This window comes from Delphinus delphis, chromosome 6, assembly GCF_949987515.2.
Source record: "Delphinus delphis chromosome 6, mDelDel1.2, whole genome shotgun sequence".
Classification (NCBI taxonomy): domain Eukaryota; kingdom Metazoa; phylum Chordata; class Mammalia; order Artiodactyla; family Delphinidae; genus Delphinus; species Delphinus delphis.
Genome location: NC_082688.1, coordinates 67,571,830 through 67,596,555, shown reverse-complemented (window position 1 = coordinate 67,596,555; position 24,726 = coordinate 67,571,830). Strand labels below are relative to the sequence as shown.

The following is a 24,726-nucleotide window of genomic DNA, read 5'->3' as shown; positions in this document are numbered from 1 at the left end:
AAGGTCATACTGCTAAATAAATGGCAGAGTCAAGATTCAAATCATGGCCATTTACTATAGAATCCATGCTCTCTACCACCTCATTGTCCTGGCCCTAAGGCTGCCATGTAAGCCGGATCATTGATGCTAACATCTGCTCTCCCGTGGACTACCACAATAGCCACTGGTCTGTTTTCTTCCTCTGTTAGCTCTTAATATGCTTTCTTCCTGCTGTAGCCAGGGGGCTCTTAAAATGTAAACCTTTTCATTGTTCCTGCTATACCCAGAAACAAAGCCAAGCTCCTTACCCAGGTTTATATCATGCCATTATCCATCTTCATCTCCTACAATCCTCCCCACCCCCAGCCCAGTCACTAGCTTCCAGACACACTAGTCTTCCTTCACTTGCTTAAATGTGTGTAATTCTTTCCTGACTCAGAGTTCTGGCATGTGTGGATCACTCTCTGGATGACCCTCCTCCCTTCTCTCAGCTTAGAATAACTTCCGCTCATCCTACAGGTCTCAGCTGACATGTCCCTTCTCAAAGAAGACTTCCCTGACTCCCAGACCTTTTGGGGGCCCCTGTCAGACTCTGACAGAACCTCTTCATTTTCTTATAACAGCAATCAGTTTTTGATAATCCAGTGTGAATCTTTATGGAATAACTATCTCATTTATTAGACCAAACCTCCATGAAGGTAGAACTTCACATAACAGGTGCTCAAAAATACATTTTTTTTTCAAATGAATAAGTGAATGGGTAAATAGGAGGGTAAGGGTTGATGTTATGAGTGATCTGATATTGGGCTTATTCTTGGCTCCAGAGGTTGAAACCAAGCTAGATAAAGAGGCAATAGCCTAAAACCTCAAAGAAATTAAATCATACTTTTAAGTTCCAGGCATTGGCATGGAAAATCTGAAACCATTTTCCTGTTTTAGAAGTTTCTTATGGTCTTTCAAAAGGTGACTGTGCCCAGATTTAGTAGCTATGATGGGCTTATTTATTTTTATTTCTTATAGCTGCCTTTGGGCAGTATGTGCTGGCCTTGATTCATCTTGACGGGGTTTGGGTTATCATGTAGCTTGAGACAAGTTTAAGTTCTGTGTCTATCATACTTGTTAAGTTCTGTGTCTATCATACTTGTTATCATACTTGTTGATGTTAAATCTCAATAAAAATGCTGCTTTATAGAATAAAAGGATTTGGGGAAGCTTTGAGACAGAGGATGCCTTCAGTAATTTATACATGACTCTGGTCTAACACTGCCTTATTATACGACCAGCCACCCAACAGTGAAGACTCTGGAGCATTGTGGAATTGTTCCTAGTTTAGAGAAGCCCACTCTTTAAAACTCAATACACACAGATATTTGGGAAAAAGAGAAGACAGACCCTTAACTGTATGAGAAGATACAATGGAGCCAAATCACTCTCCACCAATGAAAAATGAGGCTACGACACTCGTTTCAGACCATCTTTCTCTCCGTTGCTTTTCTGACCTATGTGAACAGAACATGATTGAAAAGTTTGGTTTTCCTTAGGGCTAGTCTGATGATTTAAAAAGCCATATCTCAGGAACTAAAATGCCATTATAGCTTACAATGCTATTAGTGCATTTGGAGTTCTTAGCTTAATAAAAGAATGTAGATTTTCATGCATATTATTTTCTCTGACTTGGATAAAAATCTAAAATATTGTAAACTCAGAATACTTGTCATGAACCATTTCTTCTTCACATGGAGTGGAATTAGTTTATCTTGCAATTTTGTAAAGGTTTCTTTCCCTTAATTCAACAAGTTTGGCAAAGCTTTCCAAAGAAAAGTTCAGTTCATTAAAAATGACCTTAATGGACTTAACACATATTGGTGGTGACAGGGTCCATACTGTATTTTGGCACACAAGGATCCCATTAATTTGTCTTTGCCACTCTCTAGGGCTCAGCTGAGCAGTAGTTCAGATTTAGTTCTGAAAGTAGCTCCAGATTGAGCATTAAGTGGAGACAGTAGGAGGGGCAGACAAATTTAGAACTTCTTGGTTTGCAAGAAAGGTTTTTCTAATGACTACATAAAAATGGCTGTCTGCTCTCTTAAATTTGTTATTGATTTTTCTGTCTCTGTGCATTCTGGGAGCAAGCTTGGGGTATCAACTGGACGTAACTCAGAGTTGAGAGAGGATGCTTTTCCATCTGAGCATTTTCTAAACTTTCCTTATTAATTTTTGCCATTTGCTATAGATTTCTTTTGGTTCAAATAAAGGTAACTAACCCTTGTCCCTTAGGATAAATTCTCGGCTAAATTCAAAGTGTGCCTCTTACAAGTGAGTCTTCAAAGAGGAGACACAGGAAGGTGGTGCTAGCTGGGGAACCACTAGTTGAATTGGGGGTTATTTGGGGTTACTTGTGGTTCTCTCACATGCCACATGATACAACATGTATGAGGCAGAGATAAGACCTGCCTCAATTTCTCCATTTGTAAATGAGTAATTATTATACAATTTTACTTACTTAAATATTCTCTAAGAAGATGAATGATGCCAGAAAAGGTCCAATCATAACCACAGTTAACACCTAAACAGAGTTTTCTGCATACCAGGTACTTTACACATAACTTAATCCTCTAAATAGCCTTGTGATATAGATACCATTATGTTTGTTTCTCAAATGAGGAAATTAAGGTCTCTGGGGTTAAGTGATTTGTCAGGGTTCCCTCTTACTGTTGGGGGATCCATGACTCACACCCAGGAGGTCCGTCCCTGGAGGCCACACTTTTCACCACTGTGCCTGCTGCTACCAGGCATGTAGCTTTGATCGATAGTTAAAGTGCTTTTTACTTTGATTCCAGCGGGGCTGTATTCTTGTTTGATCACACAAATATACAGACTCACACCCCCTCACCAACTCACATAGTTGGCAGCCTGAGGTACCTGAAAAAATTTCATGTTTTAGGAAATTATCTGTGGTTCCTTGAGGGCAGGGACTACTGGGTTACTTTTTACCGTACCTGCACTTGACACAAAGTCTGGCCCAGAGCAGGTGACTTAAGAGTGAATTCAGCTTCTTTCATTACGAGGTGTGAACAATTAGAAGGTCCAGTGTTATTTAAAATACATAATCAGCCAAAGAATTTATATTAAGCATCTGCAGAGGATATAAGGGATAAGAACGATTTGGGTAGACAGGGAGACCAGAAAGGAAGGAGTTGGAAAGGAGAGAGGTCACGATCGTTATGGGGATAAGGGCTCATTCAGTCTGGCCAGTATGAGGCTTTCACTCCACCATGTGCCAAATCAAAATTAAATGCTTTTGTGCTTTTTTATCCCGTAACTCTAATGCCATGCTCTGCCTGAACATCCTTTTCGAGGGTTTAATGATCTGCAAGTAGTGTTTACATTTCTTGATCTTAGGTGACTCTGAATTCCTAAGAGATATATCTGTTTCCCTCTCTATAGAAGATGTTTCTTTTTATGTTCTGTGGCCTGAGATTCACAAAGAGAATGTACTTGAGGTACCTTGTATTGAGGATATGAACTGCAAAACTACCTGGATCCATTACCAATGTTTGATTCCCTAAATATCCTTTGGGGGAAAATATAAAATCACACAATTAACAGTCCTAATTGTGTCACACAATTAACAGTCCTAGCCACTTAAAAAAAGTACGAATTCACATTCTTAACCACTGAGTTAAGCCATCCACATTCTCAGACAACTTACTGGATATAAATATGGACTAATATAAACATATAGCTTAAATATTATATATTTAAATACTATTTTCACCAAGGTAAACAAACCATTTAATGACTAGAGGATCACGATGGAGACTCTCATTGGCTTTTCTTTCTGTATCTTAATTCCTTGTGGGTTCTGTTCACACAGATGCATGACAGGAATTTCCCTTTGCCTCTTACTGAATCAGCCCCATCACTAAGCTGATGCCATCTGGCATCCAGATATTACCTCTGCCTTCTGCCCACTTGCTCTCCTTCTTCTTCCTTTTTAATATGGCTCACACCAAGGTTATTTGTGGCAATACATTTAAGGCTTGGGTATTGTGTTGCAGCCCCAAAATGTTTTCCTAACCATGCGGTAAAGCTGTTCACGAAAAATCTAATAAGATAAGTCAACATGTTTTTAAGTGTAAGATCAAGGCACAGAGGACCACCCAATCCCACCTTTGAAAGGACAGCACCGTTAGGGGTCTCCACCTGGTGTATGCTGCGGTTTGATGGAGGGATGGCTAGTTAAAATGGCGGTGCTGGTCAAGTGTACCCAAGGGAATCACCTGTCTCCCGTCACTTGTTCTGAGCCATCCAAGCACTCCTGGCAACTGAAATCACTCTGGGGTGGACCTGACTTCCCGAGATGCCCAATTAGTCTGATCTTCCTCTCCCTGGGATGACTTGATTCAGAGAGCAGGAAGTCTAGAAAGAGAAAGGTAGGGCATCGAGAGCCCCCACGCCATCACCTTCTAGGGCATTGGGTGGCTTGTGAGTGGCTTGAAGGAGTTAAGAAAATGAAAAACTTTCTTCCTATTCCAAGTCGGATTAGGTTTTTTAAGAAGGCCAGCTGATTAACTATAGTAGCAGTAGACAGCTGTCTTGACAGGTCCTAGAGGTCACCATAGTTTCATTTTTGCTCAAGAAATTAAGCTATCAAAGTGGCCACGCTGTGTACTTGGCTTGAAGTGGGCATCCTGTTCATGCACACATCCCAACAAAGACCGAAAGGAAGGTATAAAAGCAGGAGATGCAAAATCAAGTCAGTGATTTCTTTAGCTTCTATCTGATTAATGAGTATAATTGTATGACCACAACGTAGTTCTGATCCCTCACCAAACAGAAGTAAAATTTTGAGGGTTTAAAAAATACCTAGAAAGCTGTTTCCATATATTTGTCAGTGGAAGCAACCAGCTGGCATTTCAAGGATGCGTCCTAAATCTAACATTACTCTCACCAGCTGGAGGCAAATTCAAAAACACATAGTTTGAATAACAGCAGAAGAGAATTCTGTCAGCCCCTCTCCCCTTTCCCCCTTTCTAGTGGTAGAATGGCCCTGCTATTACCCTCAGAAAAATGCAACTCTCCGAGAATCATATTTTTTTTACAAGTCTATCTCACACCATAATGCTTTCCACGTTAATTGTGTAGCAGGGATTTCTATGGATTTCTCAGCTGACATCCTTGGAAGCAAGTTCACTTTACTGTGTGAATTTATAAGGTTGTCTGTGCTTGACCAGCTTCAGTAGCTAAAAGCCCCCATCCCTTAGTCTCAGTTTGGGGCTGGATCTTGTTCACGCTGCCCTGCTCGATTAAGAGAGACAAAGCTGCTTCAAGATTCTTGATGTAGGTTGTCAGGAAAACCTGATCAAAACATGTGTGTGCATTAAGGCAAATTATGGCCACCAGTGAAAAGTCAGTTTAGAGCGCAGGACTCCCACGAGTGGGTTAAGAAATCATTTTCTGCAGATCAAGAAAATATACTCATCACAATATTCCTACCTTTGTACCATATGAATCAAATACACGGTAAATAAACCAGGTCTTTGTTGAGGAAAAAATAATGTCTGAAAGCATTTATAAATGAAGCTGCAGCTTCATAAGATGAATCTCATCAACAGTAAGTTCATTACTATCACGTGACCCACTATTGATATTTATTTCAGCTATTCTATGAGACTAATAACTGTATTTGTATCTTCTGCATGGCATTTAGTTTAGCGGAATATGTAACATACTCCCGTTCTATAAAGTTTTAGTTATTTCTTGGCAGTTCAGTTTTCAGTATTTTACTATAGTTTTCTTCTAAACATGTCTTAGAGTGGTCGCTTTCAAACATTTTTGGCTACAGTGATAACCCCAATTTTTTTTTCATTTTGGGGTTACCAAAAGAATCTGACATTCAATAATGGTGTCTCCATATACTAAAGACTCTAAGCTACTGATTTTCCCATAGTATTTAATGAGACAGGCTGGTGATAGTATTTTTATTCTACATAAGGGGAAGTAAATGCTATGTGCTGTTTTATTACAGAACTCTCCATGTTAACTGGAGCCAAAGCAAGAGATAATAGTCCTGGACCACTGTTCTTGCTTCTCTTCTCTGTATTAGTTCAGAAGTGACAACCACAGCTTCTAAACATTACTCTTTAATTTAAGCAATGTGAGTCTCTGGTGGGGGGGAAGGAAAGCCTTGGTGACAGTGTATCATTTTTTCATTATACTACGGAGAGTAATTATAGGTTGTTCCATACATTCAGAAACTAGTCTGTGTGGTTTTAAAAAAAGAATTAAGACCCTGCAAAATTATGTTTTTAAAATTCAAAATCAATTAAAAAAATAATGTGACATGTAGGACCTTTCCTAGGGTTCAGTGTGGTAAACAGTAAAGTGTATTAAAATGTGGAAATCACATACCTTTCATTACATTATTCTACAGCTGTCATTTATTTCATTTTTGTATAAAAGTAATTATTGTTCTGAGCATAACAGTATACATTTCCTTTACCCGGCACTAGCACTCCAATTACAATCAACTTCAATTCAGATTAATCATGCCAAATGGCAATTCCATTACACCAAGAGTAAAATTTAATAATCTAATATATGGCTATAGTTTCAATGGTTAAAACTATGTGTTTACTACGTTAGGGATTTTGTTAAGATTAAAGTTACGCATAATGCATCTTAATCAGAATTTTAGTGGAAAACACTCATTACAAATTATAGTTGAATGTGGTCTATGTAATGCTTCTGCAGAAGCATTAAACTCTACTTACAGCTTTCATTTGAGAGGTATCTAATAAAGGGAAGGACTTTTAATTATTAGTATAAGGTGTTTTGATCTAATTTAAACTTTGTTATATTATTTAACATCGGTCATAATGCAATATTACTCCCAGAATTATGCTTTAGACCAAATGACAAAATATAATGTACGGGAGAGCAGAGTTTATTTAGGTAAAATAATACCTATCTGGCTTTAAATGTATTGAGTCTAGGAATACGTATAAGGAGTAACTAGCTCCAATTACATGGCATCTTTCTGTGCCTTAAATAGGACCCCTTAGCGGATTCAAGAGTTAATACCCCTCTAAAATGAACTGCTTCCTTCCTCTCCAGCAGCAAGAAGGTCTGTCAAGCCAGGTACTGGCAGGAGAGAAACAGAAAGTTTCAAGCCTTTATATAGTCACATAAAAGTTGCACTGCATCTTTAACCACTGCCTTTCCTCCAAAGTTCTGCAGTGGCTAGCTGCTTTTTCTTAAAGCCTTTTCTCAAAGAAGTTGCAAACAAAATGCTGTAGCAACTTTATGATACAGAGATAATCTATGTTTTGCTTCTTATCCTTTTAAGTAAGAAATGTGTTACCTTATATATAAACCATTTTTCTGTGAAACCAAGTACCATTTTTTTTTTACAAATGAACTTTGGTCATTTTACCAATCTGTATTTTGGATTTCTTTTTCAATCTCTTGATGTTTAGGGTGTGATTCAGAACACAATCTGTGTTCTGGCTAACCATATCAGATTTAGATTCAAACAGGATGACTCAGAAGAGGTTCTAAATTGCTTTGGAATATATAAATTATAATCTTAATTTATATATTATATTTAGTAAAATTTAAACTACAGGTTGAATTTGGAAACCATTTTGTATCCTGAATGCTATACTGTGAGCTCTTGGAGGGTGGGTAACGTAACATGTCTTAGGTACCAATGCATAGCACTGAGCCTAGTACTTGTATTAAATAAATTTATCTAGAAAATCATCAGTCAGAGAAACTGCTTTGGTCATAGATGAAATTCATCAATAAAGTGCTTTCCTGTATTTTTCAAAATGATGTAGCAGAGAGGTCTATCAGTGTATTGCAGTAGAATCAATATACAGTTATTGGTCAATCAATCAACCAACCTAAGTTTGTCTCTCTTCCTTGTTTCCTCTGCTGAAGTATCTGGAAAATCTGTGCCTAGTGGTCTTACAGATTTCATGGCCTTGATCAAACTGAGCCAGTGTGGGACCTTGATCAAGTGGGGCAAAGACCTGGTATCCATCTGATACCAATCCCAGCAAGAAAGGGAAAAGAAAAGCTAATAAGCTTCCTTTGACCTCAGATATATTTCACTTACCCTTTCATTTTTGTGAGTGGCTATACTGCAAAGCTGGGAGATAAGGAGTATAAAAAGCGGCCTAGGCTTTCACATCAAATCTGCGCTACATCATCAGATGCAGCCTGGACCTTCTCACCTTTGGCCTCTTGGCAAAAGAAAACAGGAGGTCAGATTTTGGAGAAGAGGGTAGGCACTACACTTTCATTTTCTTAGTTCATAACTGAAAAGATTCAGAGAGCAATCATGTTTTGAGAAACACTATGAAACTGATAAATCTCCAATTTGACAGCCCCAAAGCCTCATTCCACCCTTGGTAAGAGGAATACACTTAGCTCAGAACCCACGAAAGCCACCATCAGCAAGACACTGCTTTCTTTAAACCAATCAGCTTCAAAAGCAGAACAACGCATGGTTGAAAACTTACGAGGGCTCTTCTGACACAGCAGCTCCTTCTTCAAGTTCTTGAGCTTGTTTGTACCATGGTAGCTTGGCCTCTACCGGAAGTTTTTCTGAGAATTAAGTGCATACACACAAAAGAGAGGAGGTTAGAACCAATTTAGGATTTCAGGGAAATTTCATTTTCTCCTCCCCAGTTGTTGACTTTGTACTACCTAAAAGTTATGATGTCGATAACTGCAAATATGTTTTTAGGTCAATTTCTGCCTATGATGATAGTTATATGAAGAAAATGAAAATCAGATTTTAAAATGTTTAATACCACTAGTCTCTGTGTATATGTCCCCTTTATTATGTCGATTAGCAAAGGAAAGTCTTTTTATTATGAAAATCATAACTCTAGAGCTCTGTATGTGTATAAAGGGTCATTGAAATATCTTTGATTCTATTTCCTGTTGAAAAGATTTACCTTTTAAAACAAACACAAAGTACAATGGATTATACTGTGATACTTTCATAAATTCTAACTTGTTTTTCTTTTGCCTTTTGGCTAAGTGTGATCTGTTCCATACTGTGAAAAACAAACAAAATTGACACTCTGAAATTCACAAAATGTTGCTTTAGACATTTGACTCATTCAATTCCAACCCAAGGCTCTATGACAACTGGAATACGATAAACTTATGGTCCACAACTCGTAATTTGACTTGCTTCAACTATTTATCTAGCTTTGGCAAAACAATTCAGAACAAGTTTCCTAACTACTTCCTAGCAAAAAAATGTGGAGGAGAAAAAGAAAGAGGGAGGTAATAACTGCCCCTACAGAAGTAACTGCCAAGATTCCCATTCTGACATATTTATTAGGGTCATTTATAGGCATATTTGCCTTTACAGTATGAGCCAGTGACGCTCTATCACCATTTTATAACAAATAATTGTAAAGATGAAAGAAATATGTCTATATATGCGTACACCATAGGATTATATGGCATTTTAATGATGTTTAGAGAGCCAGACTCACTACTTACTTGTGAAAACCCAGATTTATTCTTTTTTTTTTTATGGACCATTTTTAAAGTCTTTATTGAATTTGTTACAATATTGCTTCTGTTTTATGTTTTGGGTTTTGGCCCCGAGGCATGTGGGATCTTAGTTCCCTGACCAGGGATCGAACCCACACCCCCCACAGTGGAAGGTGAAGTCTCAACCACTGGACCACCAGGGAAGTCCCCAGATTTTATTCTTGATAGTTAACCACAAACTGCTTTTCTTTCTCTGAAGTGGCTGGGTAAAGGACGAATGAATAAAGAATGGACTATTTTAAGTTAGGGTCATCACTTATCCTCTATGTACAACAATTGTTTATGGTCAGAAAACAAAGCCAGTGAGAAATATTGATGTAAAACTGCCAAAGCCAAAAGGATTTGCTAACATTTTGAATCCAGGAAGATGGTTCCGAAAATACACACATCATTTTACAACTAGCCCACCTCCCCCAGATAAATGACTCGGTCAATGAAGCCGTCTATGACAGCTCGAACCATCCCTGTCTTTCCATAATGAAGAATTCAGCTTGGCACTAATAGTAGGCTTTTAATACATTACTCTCTTTTTGAACCGAACTCTGTCAGCTGTATCAGTGGCCACTGCTTCCTTTATATATATTTTTAACACCTTTATTGGAGTATAATTGCTTTACAATGGTGTGTTAGTTTCTGCTGTATAACAAAGTGAATCAGCTATACATATACATATATCCCCATATCTCCTCCCTCTTGCGTCTCCCTCCCACCCTCCCTATCCCACCCCTCTAGGTGGTCACAAAGCACCGAGCTGATAATCCCTGTGCTATGCGGCTGCTACCCACTAGCTATCTATTTGACATTTGGTAGTAGATATAAGTCCATGCCACTCTCTTACTTCCTCCCAGCTTACCCTTCCCCCTCCCCGTGTCCTCAAGTCCATTCTCTATGTCTGCGTCTTTATTCCTGTCCTGCCCCTAGGCTCTTCAGAACTTTTCTTTTTTTTAGATTCCATATATATGTGTTAGCATACGGCATTTATTTTTCTCTTTCTGACTTACTTCACTCTGTATGACAGACTCTAGGTCCATCCACCTCACTACAAATAACTCAATTTCATTTCTTTTTATGGGTGAGTAATATTCCATTGTATATATGTGCCACATCTTCTTTATCCACTCATTTGTTGATGGACACTCAGGTTGCTTCCATGTCCTGGCTGTTGTATATAGAGCTGCAATGAACATTGTGGTACATGACTCTTTTTGAATTATGGTTTCCTCAGGATATATGCCCAGTAGTGGGATTGCTGGGTCATATGGTAGTTCTATTTGTAGTTTTTTAAGGAACCTCCATACTGTTCTCCATAGTGGCTCTATCAATTTACATTCCCACCAACAGTGCAAGAGGGTTCCCTTTTATCCACACCCTCTCCAGCATTTATTATTTGTAGACTTTTTAATGATGGCCATTCTGACTGGTGTAAGGTGATATATCATTGTAGTATTGATTTGCATTTCTCTAATAATTAGCGATGATGAACACATTTTCATGTGCCTGTTGGCCACCTGTGTATGTCTTCTTTGGGGAAATGTCTATTTAAGTCTTCTGCCCATATTTTGATTGGGTTGTTTGTTTTCTTTGGTATTAAGCTGTATGAGCTGTTTGTACATTTTGGAAATTAATCCCTTGTAGGTAGCATTTTTTGCAGATATTTTCTCCCAGTCCATAGGTTGTCTTTTTATTTTGTTAATGGTGTCCTTTGCTGTGCGAAAGCTTAAGTTTGATTAGGTCCCATTTGTTTATTTTCGTTTTTATCTCTATTACTCTAGGAGACAGATCCAAAAAAATATTGCTACTATTTATGTCAAAGAGTGTTCTGCTTATGCTTTCCTTTAGGAGTTTTATAGAATCTGGTTTTACATTTAGGTCTTTACTTCATTTTGAGTTTATTTTTGGATTTGGTGTTAGAGAATGTTCTAACTTCATTGTTTACATGTAGCCGTCCACTTTTCCCAGCACCACTTACTGAAGAGACTGTCTTTTCTCCATTGTATATTCTTGCCTCCCTTGTCATAGATTAATTGGCCATAACTGTGTGGGTTTACTTCTGGGCTTTCTGTCCTGTTCCACTGATCTGTATGTCTATTTTTGTGCTAGTACCATACTCTTTTGATGACTGTAGCTTTGTAGTATAGTCTGAAGTCAGGGAGCCTGATTCCTCCAGCTCCGTTCTTCTTTCTCAAGATTGTTTTGGCTGTTCAGGGTCCTTTGTGTTCCCATACAAATTTTAGAATTTTCTGTTCTAGTTCTGTGAAAAATGCCATTGGTAATTTGATAGGGATTGCATTGCATCTGTGGATTGCCTTTGGCAGTATGGTCATTTTAAGAATATTTATTCTTCCAATCAAGGAACATGGTATATCTTTCCATCTGTTTATGTTGTTTTTGATTTCTTTTATCAGCATCTTATAGTTTTTGAAGTACAGGTTTTTGCCTCCTTAGGTAGGTTTATTCCTAGGTATTCTATTCTTTTTGATGCAATGGTAAATGGAATTGTTTCTTTAATTTCTCTTTCTGATATTTTGTTATTACTGTATATAAATGCAACAGATTTCTGTATGTCAATTTTGTATCTAGCGAATTTACCAAATTCATTGATGAGCTCTAGTAGTCTTCTGGTAGTGTCTTTAGGATTTTCTATGTAATGCATCATGTCATCTGTAAACAGTGAGAGTTTTACTTCTTCTTTTTCCGTTTGGATTCCTTTTATTTCCTTTTCTTCTCTGACTGCTGTGACTAGAACTTCCAAAACTATGTTGAATAAAGCTGGCGAGAGTGGGCACCCTGGTCTTGTTCCTGATCTTTGAGGAAATGCTTTCAGCTTTTCACCATTGAGTATGATGTTAGCTGTGGGCCTGTCACATATAGGCTTTATTATGTTGAGGTATTCCCCCACTATGCCCACTTTCTGACGAGTTTTTATCATAAATGGATGTTGAATTTTATCAAAAGCTTTCTCTGCATCTATTGAGATGACCATATGCTTTCTATTCTTCAATTTGTTAATGTGGTGTATCACATTGATTGATTTGATTGATCTGCAGATACTAAAAAATCCTTGCTTCCCTGGGATAATCCCACTTGATCATGGTATATGGTTCTTTCAATGTACTGTTGGATTTGGTTTGCTAGCATTTTGTTGAGGATTTCTGCATCTATGTTCATCAGTGATACTGGTCTGTAATTTTCTTTCTTTGTGATATCTTTGTGTGGTTTTGGTATCAGGCTGATGGTGGCCTCATAGAATGAGTTCAGAAGTGTTCCTTCCTCTGCAATATTTTGGAATAGTTTTAGAAGGATAGGTGTTAGCTCTTCTCTAAATGTTTGGTAGAATTCACCTGTTAAGCCATCTGGTCCTGAACTTTTGCTTGTTGGGAGTTTTTAAATCACAGTTTCAATTTCAGTACTTGTGACTGGTCTGTTCATATTTTCTACTTCTCCCTGGCTCAGTCTTGGGAGATTGTACCTTTCTAAGAATTTGTCCATTTCTTCTAGATTGTCCACTTTATTGGTGTATAGTTACTCATAGTGGTCTCTTATGATCCTTTGTATTTCTATGGTGTCAGCTGTAACTTATCCTTTTTCATTTCTGATTTTATTGATTTGGGCCCTCTCCCTTTTTTTCTTGATGAGTCTCACCACCGTGTTTTTTTTTTTAATTTATTTATTTTTGGCTGCGTTGGGTCTCGCTGCACCCGGGTTTTCTCTAGTTGCGGAGAGCAGGGACTTCTCTTTGCTGCATGCGCAGGCTTCTCATTGTGCTGGTTTCTCTTTGTAGAGCACAGACTCTAGGCACGCAGTCTTCAGTACTTGTAGCTCACGGGCTCTAAAGCACAGGCTCAGTAGTTGTGGCGCATGGGCTTAGTTGCTCCACAGCATGTGGGATCTTCCCGGACCGGGGCACGAACCCGTGTCCCCTGCATCGGCAGGCGGACTCTCAACCACTGCGCCACCAGTTTTTAACAGCAAGCAATATGGATAGTACCACCTTGTTTTTAACAGCAAGCAATATGGATAGTAAATCAGACATATATTTCTAAAATATCTCCTTTCGAGCAAATATACCTGATATTTTTCAGCAACACTCTTCTATCAACTTTCTGAACCAGGAGAGAATTATAGCAATACATAGTGCTTAAAAACAATGTGCAAGCAAAACCACTTGAAAGATTTTTAGAAAGAGTTAAGTCCATTTAGTAGAGTCTAAGTTACAAAGAATAGCTATTAAGAACACTTGGGATACTTAATTATATTCCAAGGAGTTGAAAACAGCACTGAATATGTACAACAATAACAAGACTGGTTACAGAGCCCCTGTCAAGTTACCTTTGGGTTTATAGCAGGGAGTGGGTATGATGCATTCCTCTTTTATGTGGGGCTTGGTTTTGGGGCTACAGCCTCCGGTGTGCATTCCCCGATGGTCGATGCAGAGGACCACACGGTACCTGAGGCCCTGGCCACACGTCACTGTGCACTGGAAGGAGAGTGCAAGAGAGGAGACTCATAGGCAAAGCCTTGTTTACTTTTCTTCATTTCCCACCTGAGACTTTTCAAAGGGCTCCTTTTACAGAAGGACTCCTGGTGGCTTTATACCACTTCTTACTAGTCATGGGATCTTTGTTCTATTTGGCAATTTGAGGGTGAAGCTGACTGAACATTAAATCACTTGCAATTTCTTAGCTTTGGATTAGTCAGTCAGCCTTTCTTAAACACCCACTGTGTGCAAAGTCCCAAACCAAGTCGCAAAAAGAAGGAGAAAAGAAATTATAGAGTGTGCCCGATTTTGATTACCAAGACTGTATGTCAATTTTATTAGTCACTTTGCTAATGACTGTTAGGTCCAAATTATGGGAAATGCCAGCTCCCATGTGGACATTAATTTTTTTTTAACTTCCATCATAGCTAATTTATCTCGCTGCACGGCTGATCCAATTGATTATAGTGACGTGGAAAAAAGACGTTGAAAGGAACGGATTCAATGGCCAGATGGAGACAGCACCTCCAGTGGTTCTACATGCCTGGGAACAAGTCTAGATAGGAAGATGTCACAGCTCCGATCTGCTGCCACAAAGCCACAAGGCTAAGTGAATAGCCCTTTGCCATCTCTGTGGCTGTGGGCACATCTTTCCATCTCACCTTTCCATCTCCTGTGCCATTTCACACCTTTTTCCACTAGCAGCCAGGATCCCTCAAATAACATTTTATGCTTAAGCTGCTGCAGTGGCTTCCCTAAGGTCTAGACTGTTTTGGTTTTAATTAATCCCACTTCACATCCATTCTAATTATGTTGCTATCTTCATTTCATCTTTTTTTCAGTGAATAATATAGTTTTCATGTTAATCCACTGAAGACACTTTTGGACATAGACAAAGTAGAAGAAATAAAAAATGAAACCAAACTTTTGGTCTACTGAGCTTGACCATCAGAACAGCGCACACAGTTTCAGGCTCAGTCATCGGCCTCAATTATGCTTGACAGACATTTGCCTCCTCTTGTCATTTGAGGGAATGTTATGGGGAGTGACAGAGGTTTCTTAAAGTAGCTTGAAGAAAGATGTTTGAAAAAATATATACATATATTGTTTCCTACTCATTTACTTTTGGCGGGGCTCGATTCGGGGCAAGCCTGCTCTGGGGGCTAAACGGGTAGGCTTCTAGACCCCTCCAGAGGAGAAGCGGGGAGCTGCACAGGGTGGGTGGTGGGGTCATGATGAAGAGAGGGAAGAGTGGACTTACTCTCCTAACGAACAAAGAAAGAAGGCACAGTTACCGGAGACCACTCCTGTGCCAGCCATTTAGGGCAGTCAAAAATGTTGCAGGGCTGCACGATGGGCATCTTAGGGGTGTACATGCATTTCCACTCTTCCACTGAGGTGACATGCCCCTGGATGTCCTCCTCCACACAGGAAACTGCCCGGCTCTGGATGCCCCCCCCACACGAGGAGGAGCACGCGGTCCACGGGGTGGCCTCCCACCTACAGAAGCAAGGGGAGTCATCAGGGCAGACACGCACACTGCCCACCTCCTCAGTGAGCTTTCCCACCAACCCCTTCCCAGTGCCCATCGGGGCGATCAGGTTCTGAGAGGCTACACTCCAGAGGACCAAAAGCCAGCTACAGCCTGAAATCTGACGAGTCAGAGAGGATTCGATGCTGGCAAAAGTGCTCTGTAAGCCTCGAAGCTCTACACAAATGTGAGAGATTACTCTTGGAGAGTGGTCTACAAGGATAACTGTGGGGTCTGTAGCCTACTCAAAAGAGGGCTGTTCAGTCCTTCTTCTTACGGCTTCAGTATAGATTCTGAGTGTGTCTGTCTGTGTGTGTGTTTGTGTGGGGGTGTACGTGTATATATAATATTTACATTATTTTATATTTTATAAATATATTGCATCTATCTAGTAGCTATCTATCTCAATATCTATCTCAAGACTAAAACTGGTTAATCAGTTAACACTAATAGTTTGTACCTGGGATAATACTTTTCATTTTCGATGCAATACTTTATTACTTAGCTTCTGGACACTTTTACATGAGAAGATCAAGAAAGATTCAGGTAAATCAAATACTCTTTCTCCCTTGCTTCTACAGTCATCAACTTTGGGAGTACATGGATTTAGCATAATTCTGATGTTCAAACTGTATCATTAGGAACCAAAATGTTAATATAGGCGTTATCTACTTATTCCCTAGCTGCTAGGGGCGGGGGTACTGACAGTTAGCACTCCCTAAAGAACTCCTGGAATTGTGAAGAAGTTTGGCTCTGGTTCAAAGGCTGATGGCATTGGAATCTATAGATAAAGTAAAGTAAGGGAAAAAATAGCAATGTTGTCAATAGCACTTAAGAGAATTTCATTGATTCTTCAGATCTCTACGCAGCTCTGGTGCATCTGGGACCAGAGGCTGAGAGATATCTTTGCCCGGTTCTCTTCTCTCTTCCCGTAGGTTTAAAGAATGTCGTAGTTTTTAACAATAAAAACAGGGGGACTGGGCTTCTTTTTCTTGCATATATAGTCTGCTTGTTGATAAGGACTGCTCAAGATTTAAGATTTCTCTTAGAATTATGAGAGATATCATTGTAATGAGAGAAAAACAAAATGTCACCAAGTTGATCCACTTGAATAGTTAAATGTAAAAACACCACACAGGCATACCGTGGAGACATGACTTATTCTCTACGTGGGATCTCATGTGTATTGTGAGCCTGCTTTCTCCTTTGCAAGAGCCTGGATAATGTGTGTTTCCCAGTTACAGAGAATTTTCCTCCACATTTTCTCTGCACTGTTCAAGTCTAGGCAACAACTGTTATCTACACTGCCAACAGCCTAAACATGCTACCAAATACAATATTTTCCTATGCATATTTCCCCAGGAGACACATAAGAAAATGTTATTATGGGGAAACTGAGGTCCTCTGTTTAGCCCTTTCGAGACTCTCTGTTCCCTTTCAAGAGAAGGAAGCAGCTCTGTAGAGAGTTTCTCTTCCAAAGGGTAAGACCAGTTCTCATTTGTCTCCATGTAAATCTCTGGAGAGCTGGAGGTGGATAACAGGTCTGATTCAGACTGAAATTGGGCTGAATGTATACGTACAAATTTGCATTAGACTCGATGTGACAGTGAACTGGGAATATGTTTTGAACGGACATTTAATCTCTTAGAACGTTAATGCCATAAAAAGAGCACATTTTCTAACTGGTACTCTAACATCCCTAAACTGCACCCTTCTAAAGAGACAGTGATTAATTTCTGTCTCGACACTTGGACCTGATCCATGGTGTAATTTTGTAACCAGTAATAAGTATCCTTTTCAATGTCAGTGATCACAGAAAGACAAATGATTTGAATATTATTCCAAGTATTTATAGTATGGTTCCGGCACTCAACTGTAGTTCTATATGTGAAAAGTTATAATGTGAATCCTTGCATAATAAGAGGATTATGTGGAATTTCAAAGCAAAACATCTCCGTGCTTTAAAGAAAGTATAACAAAAGCTCAGAGAGGGCATCAGTTAGGATATCTTAAAACAGGGACCAGGTAAGTATTTGGAAAAAAATATATACCCAAGAATCTTGCCCAGGAAGAATAAGAGATGACTTCATATATTTTAACTTCTTTGGCTTTTAATTTTTAAGTACAGTGTATTTAGTTTAAGAAATTCTCAAAATTAAGGATTATGTGGAAAAGTTGCATATATTAAGTATAAATTAAAGATTATTCATCAGACTGTGTTCTTATATCATATCCAGATATATGTTATAGTCAAAGGCTGAAAGCAAGAAAAAAGAATCTAAAAATTCTTTGTTTGTGTTAACGTTGTGTTTTGTATCTACACGTGTGGTCTTAAACCCATTCAAATAATCTCAATAAGTAACGCCTTCTGCCTTGATCAGTAAGTAGCTGCCCTCTGAGAACCATTTTTGAGCCTTAATTCTTCTTAAGAAATGAAAACATATTCGTAGAAATAACTTCCATTTAGTAAGGCTTTATCAATAAAGCAGAATATCTAACTTTCCAATTAATTTAGTAACAGAAGTACACGGGGTAAGAAATATAGTCTAGTTGCTAGTTGTCTTTTCCCACTGTGATGCATGGACAGGCCAAAGTGTGCAGGAGACAGGGTGCAAATAAACATCAAGGAGGTTCATCTCAATCTCTCACTGAGAATATGGAGCTTCAGGCACTTGGGGGAAATCTGAATATATAAGAAATCAAGTTTAACCTAAGACAGGCATTAGTCACACCACAGAAATATAAACAAGAAAGATCATAGATAGGAAAGAAACTCAGGAGGGCCATTACAGGAAAAACATCAACTTGTTCTCACCCCTGATACCCAACTGTGCCTTTATCTCGAAATCCACAGCCTTCACCCAACCAGATACATGCATCCTATGAATACTTGTTTTACAGATACAGGAATTAAAATCAAATCAAATCTTGGTTCAGTTAAATAAATCTTTTTATATTTTCATTCCATTGTTTTTTCGAGTTTGGTTCTGGATCAAACCAGCAAAAGGATACATCAGTAGCATTCTAAAGTCATTTATTGTCTTTATTAATATAGACATAGGAAAGTGGGAGGGAGCTGATGAATGAAGTAACTCCTTAGTGGAAGAACTTTAAAAAAAAAACCCAAACAATTATATATAGTATTAATCAAGTACCCCTTTCTATATGCTACCATTAGAATGGTGATAAGTGAGTTCCGGGCCAGTCACTGGAAGTATTTAAGTAGAAGCTGGATGACAACTCGTATTGGTTTATACATGTGTGTGTGTGTGTGTGTGTGTATAAAATATGTCAGAATACCTCTGTAGTAAATACACATATATGCATATTTGTGTAAATACATGTGTTCACGTATGTGTGGTGAATGGGTGCGATTACTGGGGAAGAGTGGGAGAAGGAAGCATCTGGGGAGCTGGACTAAAAGACTGGGGAGGTGCTCTTTTTGCATTTCAATTCATTAAGCATTTGAAGATTTTCAATCAAACTTTGCTTTATTTTACAGTTCAGAATAAAATTATTTTCTGGGCTTTGTTTAGTTTGGAATTGCACAAACCACCGTGGATTATTTCCAATTATTTGTGATCTGATTTAAACCTTGGGTTCTAAACAGCAGCTGGCTCCCTGAAGTCCAAATGAGCAAAGAGAATAGAGCAAAGGTCTTGCTTAGCACAGTGGTGGCTTCACACCCAAATCTAACTTCTGCTCTCTGGGGAGCTCTTTCCAATGTGGCAGGCGATACACTCAGTAGCTAGAGTATTTTTCAGCTTCTCCAGTTTTCTTATGAATATATTAATAAAGAGAACAAGTTCTTTTAAAAGTTCCTCAATCACTTTAATGACTTTTTCTAGTTTTAAAAAATACCGTACTTTAAGAAAGCAGCATAGTGCATGGAATTTTATGTTTTGGGAGAAAAACACAAGAAAAACCTCCCCTCCGCACCAAATGTTCTGAACCATAAGGATATGAAAAAACTGCCTTTTTGTATTTAATTATAATTTCTTTGGAACAAAAAAAGGATATTCAAAACCCCTGTGCAGAGTAATACCACATCTGGAATTCCACATTTGTGGTATTGGGATAATAATTCAGGCAGTGTTTGTTTAACAGTTAGCAACAGTGCTTTAATGACTAGGGTCCTATTGCAGAGGAAACATAAAAAAGGACAAAGGGAGTGAAAGAAAGACATAACATAAACCCATACACTGTATCTAATCATAGTGAATTACTGTGTCCACTGCAATGTAATCTGATCGTATCTTAAAATGGTTTTTGAATGACAAGCTTACAGTCTGAGCAGACCAGTGTTATTCAAAAGCAGAGCTCAGGATGGATTGCAAAACATACTATCTACCATCTTATTTTTACAGAGAAACACAAAATCTATGATATATATATATGTATAAAAGAAGCAGAAGACTAATTTACTAATTCTAGCATCAGGATGATTGATTTACGTACCGAGGAAGGGGATGGTAGAGGTCATAAGGCATGATCTGCTTGTATCCGTCACTGTTAGGAACAATAATGCCAACCCTCTGAGTAGAAGGTACACACAATAAAATAAACACTAAATGATTACATTATACAATTTCTTTAGACAAATGCAAAGTAACATTAATAAATTGTCTCTAAAAAACAACACTAAAACAATTCAAAATCTTTATGCTAGCATCTGTTTGAGGATGGGGCAAGTTCTTTGAAAGGGCACCGTTGACTATAATTAGTTCTCTGATCCAGGCAGGAAATACCAGTGGAAAGGGTGGTAGTAAGAAGACTGGGCACCTCATCATTAACTATGACACAATAAGCTTGTAAATGTTCTTTAATCCCCCCAATTATACATCCTATGAGGTCATTATTATCATCATTATTAATGTTACTTCCAGATGCTCACCGAGCAGTTTTACAGTTACGGTCTCACTTCTGATGAACGAGAGAGCTACGTATAAGAGTAGGTACCTGGGACCTGACAACACTATGTAGCATGCGTTAGCAAATAGGTAATGCACCCGTGGCAAATCTGAGGATTTTAGTAAAATCTGGAAAGCGGCCGCTTGGTTATTTCATAAAGGGAAGGGGAACTCGTGAATATAGTAGGCAACAATCAACAAAAGCGCATTCCCTACCACAATAAAGGGAGGGCAGTTAAAATGTGATAATAAAGATGAAAGATCTTTTTTTGTGGCCTATAGAACGTGATATGGCGTTAACTGCTATTATGGTGGTGGTTGTGATTGTTCTGACTGTTGTTAGTATACCTGGTGCTCTGGGAAACCCGTGAGATTTAGGGATAAAGACTAAAGGAGCCATAAGAAATGACATTTTAGGCTGTATGGCTAATGGATTCACAAGAAATGATATTATAGGCTGTGTGGGGGTCCCCAGAGGCCTTTAGGACGCCAATAAAGTACACTAACTACCTCACTGATTTCAAGGGAAGCCTGCAATTGGCAAGACTTTCTTCTTGCTGAGTGCCCTTGTTTGTGGGAGATTTATGACTCATGAATCTCGGATAAAAGGGCTAATACAACAGACGCTCCCTCAAGAGTGGGAGACAGAGAGAGCTCAGTTCACGGATGTCATGTATTTGCTGCAGCAAGGCACGGTAGGTCATGAGCAGAAGACACTTATTTTACCACTGACGAACGATAGCAAGTCCTTCTTTTGAATATTGAAGGAACTCATGTATTCTATTCTAGGATGAATGGAACTCATGTATTCCGGGATATTCTGGGATGAATATCCGTATTCAATATACATGTTTGTATTTATATTTAAATAAATACATTAAGACTCACTTTGATCCCATCCTGTGACATAGGATGATACAGTACGTTTTTTTTTTTTTTTTGTGGTACGTGGGCCTCTCACTGTTGTGGCCTCTCCCACTGCGGAGCACAGGCTCCGGACGCGCAGGCACAGCGGCCATGGCTCACGGGCCCAGCCGCTCCACGGCATGCGGGATCCTCCCGGACCGGGGCACGAACCCGTGTCCCCTGCATCGGCAGGCGGACTCTCAACCACTGCGCCACCAGGGAAGCCCAGTACGTTCTTTTTATATGGCTAGTAAACCTAAGCTTTTGGGTAGAATGAGCAAGGTATACTGTAGAACAGAAAGATAAAAAATAGCACTGGCTGGACATAATGCCCGGTAAGGAGGAAAGAGGGAGTAATAAAAAGGGTAGTTCCTGAAGAAATTACTGAAAGGTAAGGGAGAAATGAGAGAAATTAAATTTGAAAGAAAACGAGAAACAAATCTTTGAATACAGATTTCTCTTCCCAAGAGGTACGAACACTGGAGTAGTCATTTGCTTATTTATCTTACATGACTAAATTTTCTTCATTTATTTGTGTGACTAAAGGTATTCATTTATATAACTAAACTTTCATGGTGTGTGTATGTGCATTACTCTTCAGTAACGATGCTCATGAAAACGGATGCTGCCTTTTGAGGAAGTTCAAAATCCCATAGCTCTAACAAACACAAGAATGGGATGAATATTAGCATTAAACTTTTCTCCCTGTTTTCCAAGACAGAGAAACTTCCTATTCTTTTCTGCCTTCTTTTGACAAGAAATTGGATGTGAAAGGTTAATCCTGTCTTTGGTTAGAATCATGGGATCTCTTTCCAATAATTCTTCTGCCTAGTAATTAAGGAAAATTTCTTTCTAAAAGAACTGTATTTGATAGAATTCCAACCTTCCAAAGTTCTTCTAATAACTTCGGTAGTTAATTAAGGAACACAGACAACTGACTTCGCAGTTGTATTTTAGCTAACCCTAGTATCTTCACTCATACCTACATCCAGACCTAAATGCAGAAATGCATATCGCTGTCTCTGCTCCTGAAAAAATTTATGGCTATGATTTGTCATTCTCAATAGGCGAACGAACTGTTACAGATCTCTGCCAACTGATTTATCAGCTGATGATGTTTAAAATGGAGGCAGTAATATTGAAGGAGACAGGCTAGAAGAAAAGAAGGGGAATGAAAGAGGGAGTTACAGAATTCAAGATGTTGGGCTTTGCATTGGACTGATTTAGAAATCATGTTTTTGTTTGAACGAGGAGCTTTAAACCTGGATTCAGCAAAACTATAGCTATATTTGTCTTTCTGTGGCATAGGTCATGGTGAAGACTCATAAAATGACTCTATGGCACCTGTGAAAACAGAAAGATATCAAAACAATGGTGCTCTGTCCAGTCCTGTTGATGCATATTCATGTGCATGGGCTCTGCTCTCTCTTGGGGTTCATGCCATGGCCCTGGCCTTTCACCACATTGTCACAGAGGGGCAGGCAACACTGCCTAAACTTAACTCTCCATTGCTTCCTTTTAAGACACTTAATCTTTTTCTTAGGCAAAGTTTATCTATTGAAGAATGATGGAAAAGGATGCCATTTAGGGACTTGAAGAAATTCTTTCCATGTTTTGGTCTTCATTTTTATGTGTACGTGCGTGCATACATGTTTATGTATGCATTCAGACGTGTCTGAACATACATGCAGTGGGGAAGGAGGCAAAAATAATTTTTAAAAATGATCGCAAAGGGAAATGTAATAAACAGTTGGTTTGGGGGTAAAACTACTCATTCTCCATTGCCTTCACTATTCTGACTGCTCATGCACTTCCTACACTGGGCAATGACTTGATTCCATCTGAAGTCTTTCAAATCAAGGGTCATGGTGGGAAGAAGAGAAGATGAGGATGAAGAAAGGGTCGCTCTGGACTCATGTGATGTAAGTAGAAGAAAGACATTGCACATCATCCTCCACACCTTGCTGAACTGTCCAATGACAGGAGAATGCTTCCATGTTATGACAAACTCATGGAACAAAATATTATGCAGCATATGAACATGAAGTCTTTTGAACTATTTAATGACATGGAAAATGTTCAAATGTAATGTCAACTGAAAAAACCCAATACAAAATAGAATGGACAATGTAATCCACAATACTAAGAAAACTTATGTGTTCATATACCACCTATACAATCATTTTTGTAAAGCCTATATATGTGTCTGTATGTGTATACGTGTGTGTGTGTGTATACATGTGTGTGTGTGTACACATAAGTATATTAGAAAAGGACCCCAAACAGTTGTTAATTCCTGGTGTTTGTATTATGGATGTTTTTTGGGGTTTTTTTTGCTTTCTTCTTTTTATATTTCTCTGTTTTCAGGAATTAGAGCTTTTAAGTAAAACAAAATTCAAGTCTGAGAAAGCAAAAGACAGAAACATTTGGAAACATGATATAGATGGATGGAATGAGGCTATCCCTTCAATTCCCATGTGTCACTTAAAGATGACTGAGTCTTTGTACTGAAATCATGTCAGAAGCTATTATAGAACAATATCCCTGACTTTAAAAATCAAGCCCTCTTCAGGCTCACACTACTCAGGTGTGAAATTTACATCTTGTGACATATCTCTCTTTCCAAGAAAAGTCCTAATGTAACTAACTTCATGAGCACCTAATTTGCGAGGTTCTGGGTTCTTCTTACAATAGAAACGAATCATAAGGGGTCGCTTTCATGGCTTCAACGGTCCCTTCCAGCGCATCTCTCATGACCTCTTGCCTCTTCTCCAGAGCTGCAGAACCTCATTTCTAACGTCCTGATGGCTGGACGTACTCTCAGTATGTCAAGCTCAGTGGGTCCAGACAATTCATTATCTTCCCCTACAAACTGCTTCTTCTCCTGTGATCACTGTTACTGTTCAGAGCACTGCCATCCTCCCATCCACCCAGGCTGGATACCGTGGGGCATCGTTGCTCTTCTCTTTCCTGTATTCCCTACAGACACAGAGGTCTTCCAGTAGTGATGTCTGCCAAATACATCTCTGTGACATGAATTTAGGCCCTTTCGCATGTCTCCTAACAGATTTCCCTGCCTTCAGGCATTGTCTCCTCCAATCCAGCCTGCTCACTGCTGTCATAGCAACAGATGCTTTACTTCCCAATGCAGCCCATAACACCCAATGAAATTTCTTCATCAAGTGCTACCTCTTCTACAGCCTGTCCTTATTTTCCCTCTCAGCATGTAGCCAGACACTTCTCTCTTCCTCTTCCAAATACCCATAGCACTAACTCCCCTCATCACTTTTAACTGTATACTATCTTTTAACTATGTATACATTTTCTTTAGTTTAACA

The 24,726-nt window shown here is 38.9% G+C and overlaps 1 protein-coding gene across 1 annotated transcript in view; it reads right to left on the bottom strand.

The window, feature by feature from the left end:
- Nucleotides 1–24,726, bottom strand: part of ADAMTSL1 (ADAMTS like 1) — a 434,468-nt gene that overhangs the window by 245,312 nt on the left and 164,430 nt on the right. Inside the window, exons 9-12 of the mRNA XM_060014779.2 lie at nucleotides 20,031–20,081; nucleotides 15,337–15,541; nucleotides 13,894–14,041; nucleotides 8,511–8,595 (exon numbers count right to left, since the gene is read on the bottom strand). Of these exons, the coding sequence (XP_059870762.2) occupies nucleotides 8,511–8,595; nucleotides 13,894–14,041; nucleotides 15,337–15,541; nucleotides 20,031–20,081 (489 nt within the window). The remainder of the gene's footprint in view (nucleotides 1–8,510; nucleotides 8,596–13,893; nucleotides 14,042–15,336; nucleotides 15,542–20,030; nucleotides 20,082–24,726) is intronic.